Genomic DNA, 18,993 nt, shown 5'->3' on the forward strand with positions numbered 1-18,993 from the left:
AAAAAAAAAAAAACAAAACTGGGGATGAGAAGGGCAGCTACTTCACAGAATTGTCAGGAGAAAATGGGTTACTCCAGTGCCAGGCACAGCGAGCCCTCAACAGTCGCCTTAGTTACACTGCTCCGACTGGGAGAGGCCCCACAGAAAGTTCCCCCAATAGTGGAGCGGAAGTCCAGTCTCACCAGTTTCTCTGACCGCTGAGTTACAGAAACCCCCTCCTACCATCACTCACCTCCCAGGTGTCGGCCACGCCCGCACCTGCTTCCTCCTCCAGAACCTCCTTCCTCACCCCTGTCAACACTTACCCATCTTCCAAGGCTCAGCCCCTCTTTGAATGTTTCTAGCCACCTCATCTCAAGTTCTTTCCATCCTCCTGACACTTGAATCTGAACTCTCTGGTCCTTAGTTTTCACATAACTGCCCCGGGGTGTTTAAACTGGGTCTGGGATTGGTGGGTGCATGGATGGATGGGTGGGTGGACAGAAATATGATGAAGCCAATGTAGCGAAATGTTAACGGTAGAGTCCAGCTGATAGTCTACACGTGTTCACGGTACAATTCTATCAACTTTTTAAGTGTTCAGAAACTTTCATAATAAAACTTAAAAAAAAAATGGTAGCTGCAAGTCACAGTCCTTAACTTAACTCGGACGAAGGAACGTGCACACCCTGGGCCTCCCGCAGCAGTGCCCCCGCCGGGATGCGCAGCAACAGTAACGAGACGCGCAAACCCGCCGGGCCCTGGACGGGGCCACAGTGTTACCCCGCGCGGATACAAGGAAACTTCGCCACTACAGCCCCCGCCCGGAGGGGAACGCGGGCCGGAGCCGGGGGTCAGAGCCGGGCCGGCGCCCCCCGCCCCGTCCCCTGAGAGGCGCCCCTCGCCCCGCCCGGCGCCCCCAGCCCCCGAGAAGCGCCCAAACCGCGCGCAGGGCTGCGAGAGGACGGCCGCCCGGCCAAGGTCAGCGGGGCGTCCGCACGTCCGCCCGGCCCCCTCCCCCCACAGCCCCGGGGACGCGCCGGCGGCATCTGGGCCCGGGCGCGCCTCACTCACATGTTGTTGAAGCGGAACAGGTCGTCGCACGTAAAGGCCCGGAGAGTGGTCATCGCGCCGCCGCCCCGGGAGCTTGCTGGCCGCCAACTCGGCGCCCGCCCCACCGGAAGTTGTCTGGCGCGCAGCAGTCCCGGGGCGGGATGGGAAACTGCTTCCGGGCCAAGACTTGCTTAGCAACGGCGGCGGCGACGCAGCGCCCTCTGGCGGCCAAGGCCGGGAAAGCCTGTAAAGTCTGGGGTCTTCCCTCTCAGAACCTCAAAACCCCTCCTTGGAGTGACAGGGGAAAGCAGGCAGAGTGATCCCCCGGGAAGAAGACAAGACGCTGCCAGGGGTTAGGAACCCAAAGCAGAAAAGCGGGGTTCAGGACCACTTGGTGCCGCCCGGCAAATGAGGAAGGAAGCGGAGAGGGATGGGAGAATTCACGGTCCAGAGCGTCCTGTCCCAGTGATGACAACCATGCATGTGATCGCAAATTTTCTAGTATCATGTTTCACAGCATAAAAGAAAGGTGAAATTAATTGCAATTATATATATATTATTTTACCCAGTATATCAAAAATATCACTTCACATGTAATCAGTAGAAAAAAAAACTAACGTAATGTTTTGCTTTTTTTTTTTGGTGCTAAGTCTTTGAAATCTTGTATTTTACATTTGCAGCATATTTCAATCCAGGAGCTAACCTGTCATAGGAAATTCTTGTTCTGTATTTAGATTTCATAAAATGTATGGTTAAAAAGTGGGTACCCAAATGGTTCCAGTCATGCTAAGTTTTCAAATAACTGAATGGAATATCAGTTTTCAAATGTAAATTTAAGTTATTTAAATAAAGTTAAAGTCCTGGGGGACAGGTTGCAGAGGTCAAACCAACCCACATAACTGAAGTCTAAATTCAAAGCCCTCACAGCTCTTAACTGCCCTGGGGCCCTACTTGCCCCACAGGAATCTCAGCAGCCCCTGCCCAGATGTGTGGCCCAGGCAGGGCAGGTAGAGAGAGCGATGACAGAGGAAGTAGGCAGGCCGCCCAAGAAAGACGCCCCCCCCCACCAAGGTCCAAGCTCAGCTCCAGGCATTGTTCCAAAAGCCCAATAACAGAGGCATGTAACAGTCCCTGGGGCACGAACGCATGTCCAAGGTTTCTACAAATGCTCCAGGAGGGCAGACTGACATCATAAGCTCACCTGCCTGCCAGGTGTTTCAACAGGGAGAAATTTCAGAGACAATTTCCTATCAGGAAAACCCAATGTGCTACATTTTTTTTTGAATTTCATTTTATTTAGTTTTTTACACAGCAGGTTCTTATTAGCTATCCATTTAATACATATTAGTGTATAGATGTCAATCCCAATCTCCCAGTTCATCCCACCACCACCAACTGCCCCCAATGTGCTACATTAAATGAATGCTAAAAGATAATTTTTAGAAAAGGTAAATTTGTGATTCTCATACAAATATGAAATGAACACATGACAAAGATTTCAACTCATTTATTATGAAAGAACCAGTAAGATGTTGCAATCGGTTCAAAGGAGAATTTAAACTGCACAAGGCAATCAGGAATGCTGAAATGTATTTATAAATAGATGTACAGCTGGTTAGTATTCACTGCGCAGTATACCTGGCAGGACACCCAGTCTTTTTTTTTTTTTTTTTTTGTGGTCATTTCCAAATGAACTGAGTTAAAACTAAATAGATTGCTGACTACCAAAGAAATAAGGGTACCTAAAAGTTTCCTTTAATGCCTAAGATATATATTATATTACGTCATATATAGTATATGTGTTTTCAACATCTTAATGAAAATCGTTGAGATCGAAGTATTTTTTATCATAAGTTTCCATTTAGGGCACTATTGTCTCTTTGTAATGAAAGCTATAATGATCTTTGTAATGATCTTTGTCTGCTCTGCCCTAGTCTCCTGATTATGTTGCTTTTATTATTGTTACTTTTCAGAACTTACATATACATCTGTGTTACAACTCTGCATCCTCCAGTTGTTTGATTTCTGTCTATAATTGAGTGGATGTAATGCGCACTGCCATTTTTTTATTACAATTTTCTCGTTCTATTCTTCATTTCGATTCATTTATGGGTTGGCTGGATTTCATTATAGTATTTTCTTTTTGTTTTGCTTTGCTTTGCTTTGTTTTCCAGGGGTCCCGCGGGGATGCTGCTCTGTTCCCAGAGCTCCTTAGTCTGTGAGATGCCTGATTAGAATATTGGCTGGATATTCAGGGATCCCATGTTCTCTCCCAGCCAAGAACTTTGTAAACATCATTATTCCATTTTTTCCCTGGTGTTTAAAGTTTCTGGGGGAACAGAGTAAGGCCAGCATGATTTTTGTTTTCCCTTTTGGGAGTGACTTAGTTTTTTTATTGCAGTGAGATTAGTCATGACACTTCCAGAAAGAAAACATTCTTAAAAGTGCATACATTTTAACCTGAGTAAATCTTTGACAGTTTCAGCAGTTTAACACAAATTTACAAAAAAAAGAAAAAAAAAAATCAAAGCTGAATCACTTCCACATAACCAGTGGGAATGTAAAGTGGCACAGCCTCTCTGGAACAGTTTGGTGGTTTCTTTAAAAACTAAATATGCAACTACCATTTAAGCCCAGCTTGCACTCCTGGGCATTTATCCCAGAGAAATGAAAACTTATGTTCCCACAAAAACCTGTACAGAAATATTTAAGCCAGAATCAAAATTCTGTCTACTGTATGATCCCATTTATATGATAAACTGGAAAGGAGAGAATTTCAGGAACAGAAAACAGATCATTGGTTGCAGGGGCTGGGGTTGGGGAACAGAAGGAAATTAGGGGAGAGTTTTATGGGACTGATCACGGTGGTGACTCCATCACTGAATGGATCTGTCAAAATTCATAGAACGTACACTGAAAAGAGTGAATTTTACTGTATGTAAGTTATATCTTAATAAACCTGACTCTAAAGAAAATAGAATCACAATGAGGTAAATCAACGGTTTACCTCATTGTCCCCACCACTCAGTAACTTTAAAAAGCACGAACTACATTTAAATGCCTTGGAGTCCCATAGTTACTTGGGCTCCTAGGCCATGCTGTTACTGCTTTCTGTTTCAGCGCATTCAATCTTATTTTTAACCTGCAGAAGAAACACTGTTCGTGTCCCAGCTGCACATTTTCCTATGTTACTGATGACTCAGAGCTTCTCATTGATCATTTTACATCGTGTACTTCCTTTTACTGCTTAGTTGGAAAAAACGACAAGCTTTTACCACATTTTATCACAAAACATCTTCCTGCTCATTGAGACAAAACATCATGTGCTCTTCTGTAAATAGTGCTGACCCAGGCTCTCATCCATCATTCACTGTGGCAACATTCTGACATTTAAACAAGCAAAGAGCTTGGCGTTTCATCCCTTGCTACTCTGTTTCTTTTCCTTCAGATCAAGTGGAAAAGACAAAGTGCCCAGTAAGTATATATTTTGATAAATCCTTGGCAATGTGCTTGACAATGAAACGGCTGGGATGGGTAGTCGCCTTCAGATAAAAAATTTATTTCTTTATAAAATAAGTGGGTCAGATAGATGCATCGACTCCAACCACCCATGTAATCAATTATTTTTAGTTTGGGTAAATTTTTAGTTTAGCTTGTACAAAAGCACTCACCACTCATAGGAAAAGCTGACTACAGGTTTCAGTGAAACAAGATGAGCTGCACACATGAGCTTCCTATCAACACCTCACTTAAGATGAGAAGAAAAGAGAATTTAAAAACTTTTTAAAGGCATAAATTCATAAGAACAAAGAGAATGGAGACGGAGTCAATAGCCGATGAGAACTAGCCGCACAGTTACAGATGCTAGTAAACTCATTTAGCAGACAGAAGCAAGCTGAGAGTTCAGCAACTACAGGATGAAAAGCCAAGGGGCAAGGCAATGGATTCCCAGTGCAGAATCTGCTGAGGCTCAGGATTCAGACAAGGCAGGGACAACGGCAGCGAGAAGAGGACAGCCTTACTCCCTGGAGAGGCACAGGAAGCTGTGTTCCCAAGTTCTCAAAGCACAGTCCATACTACAGAAGGTGAAGATTTAATCTTCTTATACCATATACATAGACATGCAATTTTTCTTCGCCAATCTCCCCAAATAATTATATAACATTTTGGATAAATTAATGTTTTATATTATGATTTTTTTCATAAATTTATTTATTTTTGGCTGCATTGGGTCTTCGTTGCTGCGCGCGGGCTTTCTCTAGTTGCGGCGAGCGGGGGCTACTCTTCATTGTGGTGCGCGGGCTTCTCATTGCAGTGGCCTCTCTTGCTGCACAGCAAGGGCTCTAGGTGCATGGGCTTCAGTAGTTGTGGCACACGGGCTCAGTAGCTGTGGCTCACGGGCTTAGTTTCTCCGTGGCATGTGGGGTCTTCCCGGACCAGGGATCGAACCCGTGTCCCCTACGTTCCAGACCACCGCATTGGAAATCAGGGTTAAGTAAGAGCTGGCACATTGGCCCTGCCCTATGTAGGTCCCAGAATGCTGGCAGTGAGATTTAACCCCACCCTGCAACCCCCAGTAGGGTACTGGAGAACTTTTCCTGGGGAAATCGCCTGACCCAAGAGAAAAGCCCCATAGATATTCACATTTTTCATCCTTCCAATAAAATGACCAGGTTGCGTCATGGTCACCCTAAAGGGAGGGCCACCAGTTCACAAACTCTGACAATATACACAGCTTCCAAGAAGCTTTGTGGTGCTTTACATTTAATTATGAATAATCGGGACTTCCCTGGTGGTACAGTGGACAAGACCCCGTGCTCCCAATGCAGGGGGCCCAGGTTTGATCCCTGGTCAGGGAACTAGATCCCACATGTGTACCGCAACTAAGAAGCCTGCCTGCCGCGACTACAGAACCTGCCTGCTGCAGCTAAGGAGCCGGCAAGCCACAACAAAGGAGCCTGCCTGCCACAACTAAGACCCGGTGCAACCAAAATAAATAAATAAGTAAATATTAACCAACACCCCCCCAAAACTATGAATAATCAAAAGCCACTGAACATCTGAGTACAGCCTCTAACCCAAAAGACAGAATAAAACAAACAGAAAAAGAAAAGTGGGATGAACAGAGATTTTTTTTAAAAAGATAATGCTATAACTAAGATCCACAGACAGATAAGATATTTCATCCAGGGAAAAAAAGAACTAAATATTATAAAAATTACATTCAGAAACAAAGTATGTTATTATTATAAATTAAAAATTCAATAATTGAAGCAATACCCCAGAAAGTATAAGAAAAAGACACAGAGACAGGAAGTAGGAATTAAAGCTTGAAAAAAAAAATAGGAGTGCTATCTAGTAGGTCTGTTACCAAGCCAGGTTTATTTGCCTGACCTGAAGCAAGCCAAACGTTAAGACATGGAGGTTTGTCACACAGAAAAGGTTTCTTTGCAAGGCAGCCAAGGAAGGAGAATGGAGAACAAATTTCAAATCTGCCTCCCCGAAGGCAAGGGCTTGAGATATTTATGGGATAAAGGAGTAGAGTGGTCTTAGGTGTGGGAAAAGGTTACTGGAGGTAGAGAAAAAGTGAGGTAACTGGTGTTGTGCTCAGGTGTATCTGGGTTACACACTTTTCCACGGGATGCCTGTTAAAAAAAAAGGGAGGCATTTAGCACAATCTGAGGGTGGAGTTTTTCAGCCCTCTGATGTCAAGATGTATTTCACTGGACACCTGCGCAGGCCAAATTTTAGGGTGGGCATTCCTAACCAGTCTTACCCAGCTTCAACTGCACTGGAGCTGACTCCAAGTTCCTGGAAAACAACTTAAGCCCCCATTACTATAGCAACCCCTACTTCAAAGGTGTTATCTATAGGGGGCGGTTAGGGAGCCAAACAATAATTAAGGTGAGCTTGGTCAGTGAAGGCAGGTCACAAGCGGAGGGGTTTTTAACAAGCTGTTCCCCTATCTGCTGTTCTGTAAGACAAGCTCAAGAAATTCTGTTAGTCACCAGTGTCTGTTAACCCAATGGGGCATGTTTTCAGGTCCAATATTTAAATAATAGGAACTCCAGAAAGAGAAAATAGATGGGAAGAAATAATAATTTTGAAAATATGAGGAATGTTCTCAGAATTAAAGAATATGAGTTTCCAGAGAGTGAAAGAGATGAGTCTCCAACACAACTGATGAAAAAAAAAAATCCAAATCGAGGCACATCTTTGAAATTTGAGAACAGTAGGGATAAGGCGACTCTTCTAACAGCTTCTGGAAAATGGAAGGGAAGTGTATCAGTTAGCTTTTGCTGTGTAACAAATCACCCAAATCTAGCGACTTAAGTCGTGGGCTGGTTGGGTGGTTCTTCTGGTCTGAGCTGGATGCTTGTTAGTTTTATCATCCCAGACGGCCTCGCTCATGTGTCTGGGATGTCCTGGGATGGCTGGGACTTCTCTCCACACAATCTCTTATCTTCTAGGAAACTAGTTTGTTGTGTTCACAAGGGTGATGGAAGGGTTCTCAGCAGCAAGAAGGGGCCAGACCAATGCACAAGCACTTTTCAAACCTCCACTTGCACCCTGTTTACTAGAGTCCTTTTGACCAAGGTGAGTCCTCTGGCTGGGCCCACAGTCAAGGTGAAAGGAGACGATCCAATGGTATAAAGTGAGATGAGATTCATATATGCATGGATTAGAAATCAAGTGATGTCAGATACCAGCATCTCTGAAAGCTAGATGACAAGAGAAAAAAAAATTATTTCTAACCTACAAGATTCTGAGAGGAGGGCTTCCCTGGTGGTGCAGTGGTTAAGAATCTGCCTGCCAATGCAGGGAACACGGGTTTGAGCCCTGGCCCGGGAAGATCCCACAGGCCGCAGAGCAGCTAAGCCCGTGCACCACAACTACTGTGCCTGAGCTCTAGAGCCCGCAAGCCACAAATACTGAGCCCACATGCCACAACTACTGAAGCCTGCGTGCCTGGAGCCAGTGCTCCGCAACAAGAGAAGCCACCACAATGAGTAGCCCGCGAACCACAACGAAGAGTAGCCCCCGCTCACTGCAACTAGAGAAAGCCTGCACACAGCAATGAAGACCCAACACAGCCAAAAATAAATAAATTAATAAATTAATAAATTAAAAAAAAAAGATTCTGAGAGGAAATTTCTAACAGAGTTCTCGACCTAGTCAAACTATCAAGCACTAGGAATGATAGAAGAATCAGAAGAATATGTAAAAGCCTCAAACGTTTCACCTTCAATTCTTCTAAATAATGTGCTCCAGTAAAACAAAGAAGTGAGTGAAGAAAGAGAAAAAAAAGGATCCAGGAAATAGGATATAGGACATTTGACTCTGTAGAATGGTAAGGAGAATTCCCAGGAAGACAGTTCTATCACAGTCCTAGAAACCAACTGGCCCACCCACATTACAACAGGAGGACAGCTCTAGGAAGGATATCTCAATGAAAAAAATAAAAGGAAATGATAGATTATTCTGAATTATTAGATCATGTTGAAAGGAATTTCTCAGCTGTGGAATAGAGGTTGAGAATGAATTAGTGATAGGTACATTAAAAGTAAACAAACCATAAAAATGGAAGCAATCATTAACTCCAAGAAAAACAAAAAGTTGTACAAAAAGGAAATACAATTGCATTATAGTTTAGCTCTGAACAATATTTATGTTGCCATCATAATAAAAAACATGAATTTATCCAGATTGTTATATAATTATTTGGGGAGATTGGAGGAGAAAAATTGCATGTCTATGTATATGGTATAAGAAGATTAAATCCTCACTTTCCATAGTGTGGACTCAGTAAATAATGTCTAATATTGGAAAAGAAATCAATAAGCAACAGTATAAGCATTTTTTTAAAGAAATATGCAGATAAATAATGGCAGATGGAGCTGCAGGAGTTGTTTGGGGGGGGCATCAGAAATGGGGTTCGGGGACTTCCCTGGTGGTCCAGTGGTTAAGAATCCACCTTCCAGTGTAGGGGATGGGAGTTCAATACCTGGTTGGGGAACTAAGATCCCACATGCCACGGGGCAACTAAGCCCCCGCACCGCAACTACTGAGCCTGTGAGCTCTAGAGCCCACACGCCACAACTAGAGAGCCCGCACACTGCAACAGCAAGATCCCGCGTGCCGCAACGAAGATCCCTCATGCTGCAACTAAGACCTGACACAGCCAAATAAATAAATATTTTTAAAAAAGGATTGTACATTAAGTGAAAAATATTTTTAAAAATAGAAATGGGATTGGGGGAGGGGACAGGAATTGCTGCTTCATTATACATCTGGGAATATTTGATGTGGTGTTTATTTTGTAAAAACAAATCCTCCCTTCCCCCCCCCCCCAAAAAAAAAGAGCAAAACCACGTGCATGAAACAACACTGCAAGCATAGGAGGGTTCAGGATTGTTTGGAATCACTGTCCGGAGGAACACAAGGGTTCTGCAGGGTCCACAGCACTTTCCCTTTGGGGCCGCCGCCTGCTGAGTCCGAAGATGTTTTAAACAATTCACTCCTTAGTCACCAAATACATTTTAATTACATCTATCTTCCCTGCTTTTCAAAATCGATGAGCAAAATGGCCCTGTAGACAACAGATTCTCAGGGAATGAAATACCTTTAAAAGAAAGTTGGCTGTCCTTTCAGAAAATAGAAAAGCCCATAAACTTCCAATATCACGTGCAGACAGTGTGACTAGTTAATTATCCCGACTACATGATGATGTCCCTGCACACACACGCGCACACACACACACACACACACGTGTACACATGTGAGAGCAGCTGGCCCAGACAGAAAGAACCTTCTGACTCAGCTTCTGTTTGCCTCACATAGTTGGAGGTAAAAGAAGATGCCTGGCAAAATCACTGTCTTTTTCTTCAACCCCACCTCATTTTCAGAGTCTTTCCCCCTACCTTTCAGGTCTCTTTTCCCTATAAAAGCAAGAAGAATAAATCATCATCAGATAAGCACTTGTTTCCTGACATCCGCATTTTAAGCCTTTTGTGATCATGTAGGTGGTTTGAAGTGAGGTTATGCCTTTTTTTAGTTAGCGTGACAAGCTCCATTTCTCCAGAGATTTAACAGCAGCAGCTTAAGTTTAATTGTATCAGCTGCACAAATGCCCTCAACACAAATATGCCTTCAACTAATACTGCTCAAACTGTAACGTGCATGTGGATCATCTGGGAATTTTGTTAAAATGTAGATTCTGATTCAGTAGGTCTGGGAGGGTCCTGAGACTCTGATGAGCTCCTGGAAGATGCTATGCTTGGTCCATGGATTGCATTTTCACCAGCAAAATCTTCAACTATCTGTGAAATGAGATTTTGCAATTTGCCAAGTATTGTATTTCCACATGCTTGTGAAAAGCAGAAGCTTTCCAGTGTCCTAGCTAGTTCATGTGTACTTAATTTCGATTGGTTAAAGAGTCTTGGGCAGTTCATTTTTCTTTGCAATTTTTCATTCTTTCAGTTCATTGTCGATGCATTTCTGTTCTGTGCGTGATTGTATATCAGTAGACTGAAGAAACAGAGTGAAAAAGATAAAACTGACTAAAACTGCAATCTGAGTCCATTCTCTCAAAATTTGTAGAACTGGCAGGAAAGAGGACGCACAGACATCAGAGATAAGGAAAATCACGTCAAATCACACCTTATTCTTTTTGGTAAAGCCTATTATATTTAAGAGTAATCCAGTTAAATAATAGACATGTATATATACATATCTAAATGAATAAGTGAATGTAAAAAATAAAATTAAAAGAGGAAAAGCTGTGGCAATAATCACTGACTGTAGTTACACTTTTACTTAAGTAATCATTCCTTTCTGGGAAGTGCTACTGTAGCCACCCTCGGGGCAGAGCCGGTTCCTCCCAGGATGTCACTCTGGCCATCCCTGCAATCTCCCTCCCTCCTCCCTTTTCCCCCTCTTGGCAATAGTCACCACTGGCCATGGCTCTGCTGATGCTCTTGGCCAGTAGGGAACACTGGGAATATTCTCCCAGTTCACACCTGTACTCCTCCAACACCACCATCATCGACAACTAAGTTAACGGATGGCATTCACTTTATTTTTAATCCTCCCACACTGGGCATCCCACCCCAATATATATACACACATATATAAACGTATATAGTTAATATATATAATATATACATTAACACATATAGTTAATATATATAATATATACATTATAGAGTTTATATATAATATATACATTGATATATAGTTAATATATATTAACATATATAGTTAATACATAATATACACATAATATATATAGTTAATATATAATATATACATTGATATATAGTTAATATATATTAACATATATAGTTAATACATAATATACACATAATATATATAGTTAATATATAATATATACATTGATATATAGTTAATATATATTAACATAATGTATAGAGATATATAGTTAATATATATAATATATATTGATTTATATAGTTAATATATAATATATATTGATATATATAGTTAATATATATAATATGTATATTGATATATATAGTTTATATATATTAAACCTTAGTACCTGTTATTGTCTTTCTTTTTTCACAAGAAACTTGCCAGCAGATAAAAACGTGAATGGGTCAGTAGAAACAAACAACGGCGGTGAAAAATTTTCTTTCGAAGAAGTTGATTGTCTCGTGATAATAGTGACAAATATTCAATGTGCTTGTGGAGTACTGGGTTCTAAGACAATACATGGATTAATTCAGTGCCTTGTGGCTCTCGCAGGAGCCAAGAGGGAGATGCCGTTAGCACCTCGGCTGGTAAGGGGTGCCTGTTTGACAGTGTGCATGTGTGTGTTTTGTGGATAGAGGAGGCTGTGACGTGGTTTTATTTTATATGCACCGATAACTGTATTGTTCAGCTTCTTAAATCATTCCTAGTTAATTTGCTAGAACCGCACTCTCCAACATAGCAGCCACCAGTCACCCGTGGCTGCTGAGCATTTGACATCTGGCTACTGAGACGTGACATAAGTGCCCAATACACACAAGATTTTGGAGATGATGAAAAAAAATTAGTGTAAAATACCTCTAATGTTTTAGACGCTCCACGGCATGCGGGATCTTCCCGGACCGGGGCACGAACCCGCGTCCCCTGCATCGGCAGGCGGACTCTCAACCACTGCGCCACCAGGGAAGCGCTTTAGATTGATTAATTGTTGAAATATTATATTTCGGATAGCATGGGTTAAATAATAAAATAGATTACTAAAATAAAATAAATTATTAGTAATACTGTAATATAGTGCTATTGATTTCACCCATTTGGTTTTCTTTTTTTTTTAAACGTGGCTACTAGAAAATTTAAAATCATCTATGTGGCTTGCTTCCTATTTCCACGGAACAGTGGCGTGCTACAAGTACATTTTCCATGGTCGTTTGCTGAAATCAGCCGACTAAGACCAAGAATCTGTAACTGATTAGGCGTTAGGGGCTGTAGACAAAGTCTTACCTCTCTCAGGTGAGTTTCTCTCCTAAGACCTGTGTCTTGATCTATCCTGGTATTTCTCAGCCCCGATTTCACAGTAGAATCACCTTGGAAGTTTCAGTAAAAGTCGCTGCCTGGGTCCCACGTGCAGAGATTCTGATGGTCTGGGCAGCCTGGCCTTCGGGGTTTTAAAGGCCTGCAGGTGAGCTGAAGAAGCGGCTGAAGCTGAGAACCTGATGGGAATAGGACCAGCGGACACTGAGCCCTGGGCACAGACCGGGTGAGCGGGGTGTAGGTGGTGGCACCTGGCTCACCTGGCATCTCCCGTAGAACTGGAGAAGCAGCGTATCGTGGACAGGCCTCAGGGAAAGGCCAGAGCCCGCCCAGCTCATTAAAACCTAAAACCTGCCCCCCAGGGTCCTGGGGGAGGGAAGGGAAGGAATGGTGCTAAATGGGGCGGGGGGGGGGGGGGGGGAACTGCCTTCAGCTGTGTGAGGTGATGTATTCCCCAGGGGCCCGAGGACGTGCCGCGGGGTCTGATAGACTCCGGCCTGGGAGGAAACCTTAGCCCAGAGCTGAGCCCGTCCTCATCCGCGCTACCCGCCCACCCCAGCCACTGTCCCTCTCCCCGCCACTGGCCCTGAGCACCTCCCCCTCCAGGCTGACAGAGTCCAGGATCCGCCACAGCAGATCTGCGTTCGGTGGAAGGAAATACTCAGATTCATTCTTATGATGATATTCTAAATATCTATTACGTACAGAACTTCAGAATTCAGGCAACTTCCACTCTGGAAGGTTAGCTTATTAGCATCGAGAGAAAAGAAGCTGTCCGGTGCCCGTCCCCCCACCCTCCAGTTCAATCAAAGCTGACCCCCTGCACACGTGCCCGCTGGGTGGGGGTCTGAGGGCAGATCCTTGTTATTACTTTATTAAATGTATTGGCCCAGACCTTTCTGAATAATTTTTTATAAACTTCCCCTGCATACCTTCCTGACAAAGTCACTGTCCATGGGGGAAATGTTTGTGCCAAATGCCACCCATCCTTCCACGTTGGAGGGAAACATCTTTTTCAAATAAGAGCGTGTTCTCCAGATCTTCCTCCCTCCATCTCTTCTATTTTTTTACGATCCCTTTAGGATTCTGCCATGTTATGTGAATTTTCTCCTATTTCCAACTTGATCAGGGTTCACTAAATGACCAACAACACTTTTGGTGCCAGGCGATTAGAATGCCCGTGTCCCATGTACGTAGCCCTTCCTCTCAAACTTCAGGGAGTAAGCAGGCAGTGCTGTTGATAATCTGAGTGCTGTTGATAATCTGAGTGCTGTTGATAATCAGAGTGCTGTCTCATTTCCAATCTCTTAAAGATGGAGGTAAGAGATGCCCGGCAGACGTGAAGCCACATTTATGAATGAAAGCATTCATGGTTGGGTTTCCTGCCTTCTGTGTTTCCTTACAGATCTAAAGTTGTAACTTCCACACGATACTGATCTACTCGAACAGTTTCTATTTCTATTCTGCGTCCCTGAGGAGAGAATATTTGGCACTGCATATAACATTAAAAAAAAAAAAAAGAAATCCTTTCCTCTGGCTGGCATTCAACTTTTATATTTTTAGATTTGGAAATACATTTTCCTCTCCCTCCACCCAGCATGTATATTTTTACTCTCCTCTTATTTCTTCCAAACTGCCCCAAAATCTGTTTCCTGGCAATTTGAGAAGTGAGAAATGTCAGCGTGGGGAAAAAAGTGAAGACGCATGTGAAGCTGTAATTTTAGCCTGGAAACATTGCCCAACGACAAAACCAGGGACTGTCTTGTGATGTTTTCTTCTCCTCGCACTAGCGTCCTATTTTGTTCTCACTGAAGTTTACTCCGGCTGTCTCCCATTCAGGCACAGTGACCCGCTTTATGTCAGCAGCATACTGACTTCGGAGGACAAAGGAGAGCGTGATGACCTTAAACTACAGGGACTGAATGGTCACTCTGAATTCATTGTAAATACGCAAAGCAGGCAGTCGGCTCAGCCACAGTTCTGATCTTTAAGCATCCAGCCTACTGACGGGTTAGAAAGTTCCGTTCAGTCAACAAGGACCTATCAAGTCATTGCCAAGCACCAGGAAAAGGCCAGCCTCGGCTGTGTTGATTTTGAAACAGCCCTGAACTCTCAGTTGGGGGGGAGGTTACATAAACAAACAAACAAACAAACAAAAAACAGGGTGGAGTGTCTGCAGGGCTCTTCTGATTAGCTGTGATGTTCTCTTGGTCCAACTAAGCCAAGGACTGTCCCAGATAACACCAAATCCTTTCAGGTTAGAATGCGATCTTTTCATTCTGCTCCTATCAGAACATGAGTTTGCTGAAAAAATTTCAACTTTTCTGTTTCCTCTCTATGGATTATCTAACCACAAACACTGGCGTGGGTTCCAGATTTACATAACATTCTCTGGTGCATAATCACATTCTGCTTCTCAAAGGAAAAAGACAACTGAAGAATATTTCAAGAATTATTTTCACACATGATTATCGCACAGTATTACAATGTATTATGTGCAAAATTCCATTAAAAAAGTCATTTACAAAAGGAAGTACAACACAGTATGTGTTGAGGGTTCCAGATGTACAGCAAAAGCTTAAAAAGGTACAAGGTACAAAGCCAACAAAATTAGATGACTACGCATCCTTACACAGTACAATAACATGTTTTTGTAACTACCTTTGTTACGTTGCTATGAGACCCTCATCCTCTGTGCAAACTGCACCTCCCCAGGCCCCACCCAAACAGGTTTCGTAAAACAGAAATTTAACTTTGCCACACATTCTACAACACAGATGGGCTTTTTGGTGCATTTGCAAACTCCTTTCCAAATGGCATTTATTTAACTCAATGAAACTCACAATACGTGGTTTCTGCCCAAAATAATTTGATGCTGTTAGTTTTCATTTATGTGGAAAAGGAAAAAAAAAAAAGTGGTGTTCTTATTTTTTTGTTTTCCTCGTGGGGTTTTCAAAATTGCTTCCGAAAGCAAATAACATGGGACAGATTTTGCCAATCTCACTGTATATTTACAGTATTTTCAGCATAGGTGGTTCCTTTTATCTCCTTTTCCCACTTCCTTCAAGGAGCCTGAACCAGCAGACTCCACCCCTTAGTCCTCTGTTAGAGTCTGTATTTCCCTCTCGACCTCTCTCTACATTCATTTCTTTCCTGATCCCCAGCATCACTTGGTGAAAACACAAAACAACGCGATACCACTGAGCGTGAACAAGGTAATAACAGTACGTCGGATTTCCAAAGGCATTCTGTGGCCAGTGTCAGTCATACATCGCTGTAAGAAACCCAGCAGTCTCTCCCCACAAAGTTGCCCAAACATCCAGTTACAGAAGAGAGACTTTTAAAATGCAATACTCTCAAATCCAGCAAGAGATTTCTTTTTGCATATTAAATGTTAAAATCACATGCATAATTATAGAATATCTTAAAGTTACAAAAATATTTTAAAAACCAATCCTGACAGTTTACCTGCAACTGCTATAAAAATTTCTATGAAATATATAAAAACGCAAAGGCTCTTTGTAAAAAAAAAAAAAAAAAAAAAAAGAAGAAAGGAAGGAAAGGATGGAGGCACCCACTGAACTGAGAGGTCCTTGATGCACTGCATCGGACAGTCTTGTCAAACGCCTGCTGTTGAACTCAAGAGAAGAGCTTGTACCTTAAATGTTTACTCAGTACGTATACATACACGTGAGCCAACCCAGTACCTGGCTGGGGGTAGGCAGCAAACGATCTCGGGACACCTGAACCATCAGATGCAGTTCTCCATCTCTGAAGGACGGATCCTACTGTTTCATGAACCTCAGCTACTGTGCTTGGGCGTCGTGGCTAAAGGTGCCCTTGGCCAAGTTGGCCTGTGGATGGCTCCGTCACTGAACCGAGCAGTCCCCAAGGAGGTGACTGCTTTTCAAGCACAAGCACGCGGAAGCCAGAGGCCAGGTTCCTAACTCCCCTCTTTGGATGCGCCACTGGGAAGCCTCGCGTGTCTCCTAGGAGGCGGTGAGCTCTTCTTCCCCGTTCTGGAAGATGACGCCATAAGGATCCTTCTTGATGCGCTTGTAGACAAAGTGGAAGACGTGGGACTGTGGCCGGCTGTGCAGCTCAGCCTTGATTTTCTGAGGGTATGTGTCCTCTGCCAGCTGCTGCCACGTTTCGTCCACGAAGAGGAAGAGGCTGTATTCCTCGGGGTCGGCCACCTTGAACTTCTCGGCACAGAGCTGACACACGTCCTCCGTGGTGACGTAAGGCCTCACAAGGAGGGTCTTTCCTGTGCAGCCACTGTTGACGTCCTGGAATGCAACCCGGAGGTAATTCTGCAGGTGGAAAGAGAGGTGCAGGGGTGGCGTCAGAAGAGGAAGCGAGATGGTGCAGGTGAGCCGGGGGATGCCAGGGAGAGGCCTCACAGGTGAGCCTCGCCGGGACGTCCAGGGTCAGGACACGAGGCCCCCAAGTACAGGGAAAGAGGCTGATGTGAAACGGGATGGTGGGGAGCACAACTGTATGGCCTTTAATTCGTCCTCAATGCAAGAAGCAGGAGGAAGTCCATTCAACCCTGCTCTCACCTTTCAGTCCCTCTCATAAAGCTGGGCTGAGAAATCCCTGGTTAAGAGTGTCAACCAGATCTGACGCTGGGTTTATTCCCAGCTTGAAAAACAAACCAATGTCAGAAGAGCCAGGAGTCAGGAGCAGGAGACACATTAACATATGTAGGCACAAGAGCACACGCTCTATTCGCTGTGGACTCCTTTTTATGAAGCCTAAGCAGGGGCGATGGCGTTAGGCTGGACCACGAAATACTGCAGACGGTTGACCATCCTTCCCCTCCCCCACTGGCAATTTCACATGGTTCAACCCAACACAAGGTGGCTCTGAGTGCTGTGTGGGAAAGTCGGCAGGGGTTGTGGATTCTGTGGAAAGGCCTGGGAGATGCAGGGCGCATCTGGGTGCAGGGCGGTGCCGTGGAGATGGGGGCTGCAGGCTGGGGGGTGTTTGCAGGCCCCGGATCGTGAACAGCACCAGGTGAGCGGCTTCACGGAACAGAACAGACCCGGGGCCCGGACGAGGTGCGGGGCATCCCAGGCTCCTGCCCGGCTCTCTGAGATTCTGTGGCCCTGGGTCAGTCTGCAGTTCTACTTCCTCAGGAGTGGGGTTACCAGATAAAATAGGGAACGCCCAGTTAAATCTGATTTTCAGACAGAAAAGAAATACATCTTCCTTTTCGAAATCTGGCCGCCCTACTCCGGAGTAATGGGGAGTGGGGCTCCCTGCCGGGGTTCCTACACGGTTACCCTGAGGGTTTCCTCAGATGATAGAAAAGAGAGCTCTTGGGAGGGCCAGTGCACCCTGCACACGGATGATAACACCGACGCTCTTGAACTGGAACATTTCAGGGCACCTTCGGGTACACACAAGCCCAGTTTCACCAACTCCTCCTCTCCCATACCGCCCCCTCAGCACATGGCCTGTACATGGTATGCATTTACTTACTGACTCCTAAAAAAAACCTTGTGAAGGAGGCCTACACTATCCCTGTTTGATCAGTGAAGAAACTGAGGCACAGAGAGGTTAAGGAACTTGCCCAAGGCCACACAGCGAGCGAGTGGCAGGGCCAGTGTTCTGGTGTCTCCACCACTGAGGTGAGGTGTGCTGCCTCTCCAGGGTGAGCAGATGTGTGTGTTTGTGACCCTGACTTAGGAGTTCCAAGTGCAGCTTTGCTTCCTGGCTTTGGCTTCTACAGCCAAGCTGAGTGCTGACAATTCCCATCTTGGGTCTGTTCTTAGAAGATGTGCATCTCTGAGGTGAGTGAGGCCAGTACGGAGGGGTGTGCACAAGGCATGCACTCTGGGGGTTCTAGGTTAGACGCTCCAGATGGAGAGAGGGGACCGGGGGAAGGGGCTAATGGCAGGTGGGGAGGTGGAAGGATGTGTTTTTATCCCTTCTTCTTTCCCTTCCTCCGTTCTTCTCCCCAGAGGCTGTGTGGCCTTAGGAACGCCCTCCCCAGATGGCCAACGGTCGCCACATTCCAAGGGCCTGTGGATGCTAAATCGCTCAACACGTGGACGGTTCTTCAACAATCCAAGGGGTGGGGGGCGCACGGTATGCCTTCTTGCTCCTTAGATTTATGTGCCTGGGAAGGAATTTCTGGGAATACTCCTATCTTGGAGAAAACATTGCTGACCCTGCCTTTCCACGATGGGTGGCTTTAAACCAAATGTAACTTCTGAGTGTTTTCAGAGCATTAAAAAGGCAAAAAGGGCGAGGAAGGTGAATCTGGACATGGAGCAAATCTGTCCCGCTTGGAAATTCACCACGTGGCACATGGACACAAAGCACGGTCGGGGTTTACAATTTTTTTTTTTTTTTTTTTGCGGTCCGCGGGCCTCTCACTGCTGTGGCCTCTCCCGTTGCGGAGCACAGGCTCCGGACGCGCAGCCTCAG

General features: G+C 44.5%; 2 protein-coding genes and 1 long non-coding RNA gene across 9 annotated transcripts in view; 1 reads left to right on the forward strand and 2 right to left on the reverse strand.

The window, feature by feature from the left end:
- Positions 1 to 1,389, reverse strand: part of NAA20 (N-alpha-acetyltransferase 20, NatB catalytic subunit) — a 25,381-nt gene extending 23,992 nt beyond the window's left edge. The window contains exon 1 of one of the 2 annotated variants that reach the window (XM_024123305.3): positions 1,054 to 1,389. In XM_024123305.3, coding sequence (XP_023979073.1) covers positions 1,054 to 1,106 — 53 coding nt within the window. In that variant the 5' untranslated portion in view covers positions 1,107 to 1,389. The remainder of the gene's footprint in view (positions 1 to 1,053) is intronic. The other variant, XM_024123303.3, reaches the window with a different exon arrangement.
- Positions 1,390 to 4,359: 2,970 nt separating this feature from the next.
- Positions 4,360 to 14,908, forward strand: LOC114487631 (uncharacterized). Of its 3 annotated transcripts, none has more exons than XR_003682841.2 (4): positions 4,360 to 4,506; positions 11,621 to 11,834; positions 12,586 to 12,781; positions 13,961 to 14,908. It is a non-coding gene; the product is annotated as an uncharacterized lncRNA (long non-coding RNA). The 3 variants fall into 3 exon arrangements; XR_003682842.2 differs by having other exon boundaries at positions 4,361 to 4,506; positions 14,395 to 14,908; XR_008619136.1 differs by lacking the exon at positions 4,360 to 4,506 and adding an exon at positions 10,633 to 10,705.
- Positions 14,909 to 14,996: 88 nt separating this feature from the next.
- The window catches only part of RIN2 (Ras and Rab interactor 2), a 238,228-nt gene continuing 234,231 nt past the window's right edge, over positions 14,997 to 18,993 (reverse strand). For all 4 annotated transcript variants that reach the window (XM_028498655.1, XM_007120897.3, XM_028498657.2 and 1 more), the window contains one exon: positions 14,997 to 16,868. In XM_028498655.1, coding sequence (XP_028354456.1) covers positions 16,545 to 16,868 — 324 coding nt within the window. In that variant the 3' untranslated portion in view covers positions 14,997 to 16,544. The remainder of the gene's footprint in view (positions 16,869 to 18,993) is intronic.

Source organism: Physeter macrocephalus, chromosome 14, assembly GCF_002837175.3.
Source record: "Physeter macrocephalus isolate SW-GA chromosome 14, ASM283717v5, whole genome shotgun sequence".
In the NCBI taxonomy this organism is placed as follows: Eukaryota; Metazoa; Chordata; class Mammalia; order Artiodactyla; family Physeteridae; genus Physeter; species Physeter macrocephalus.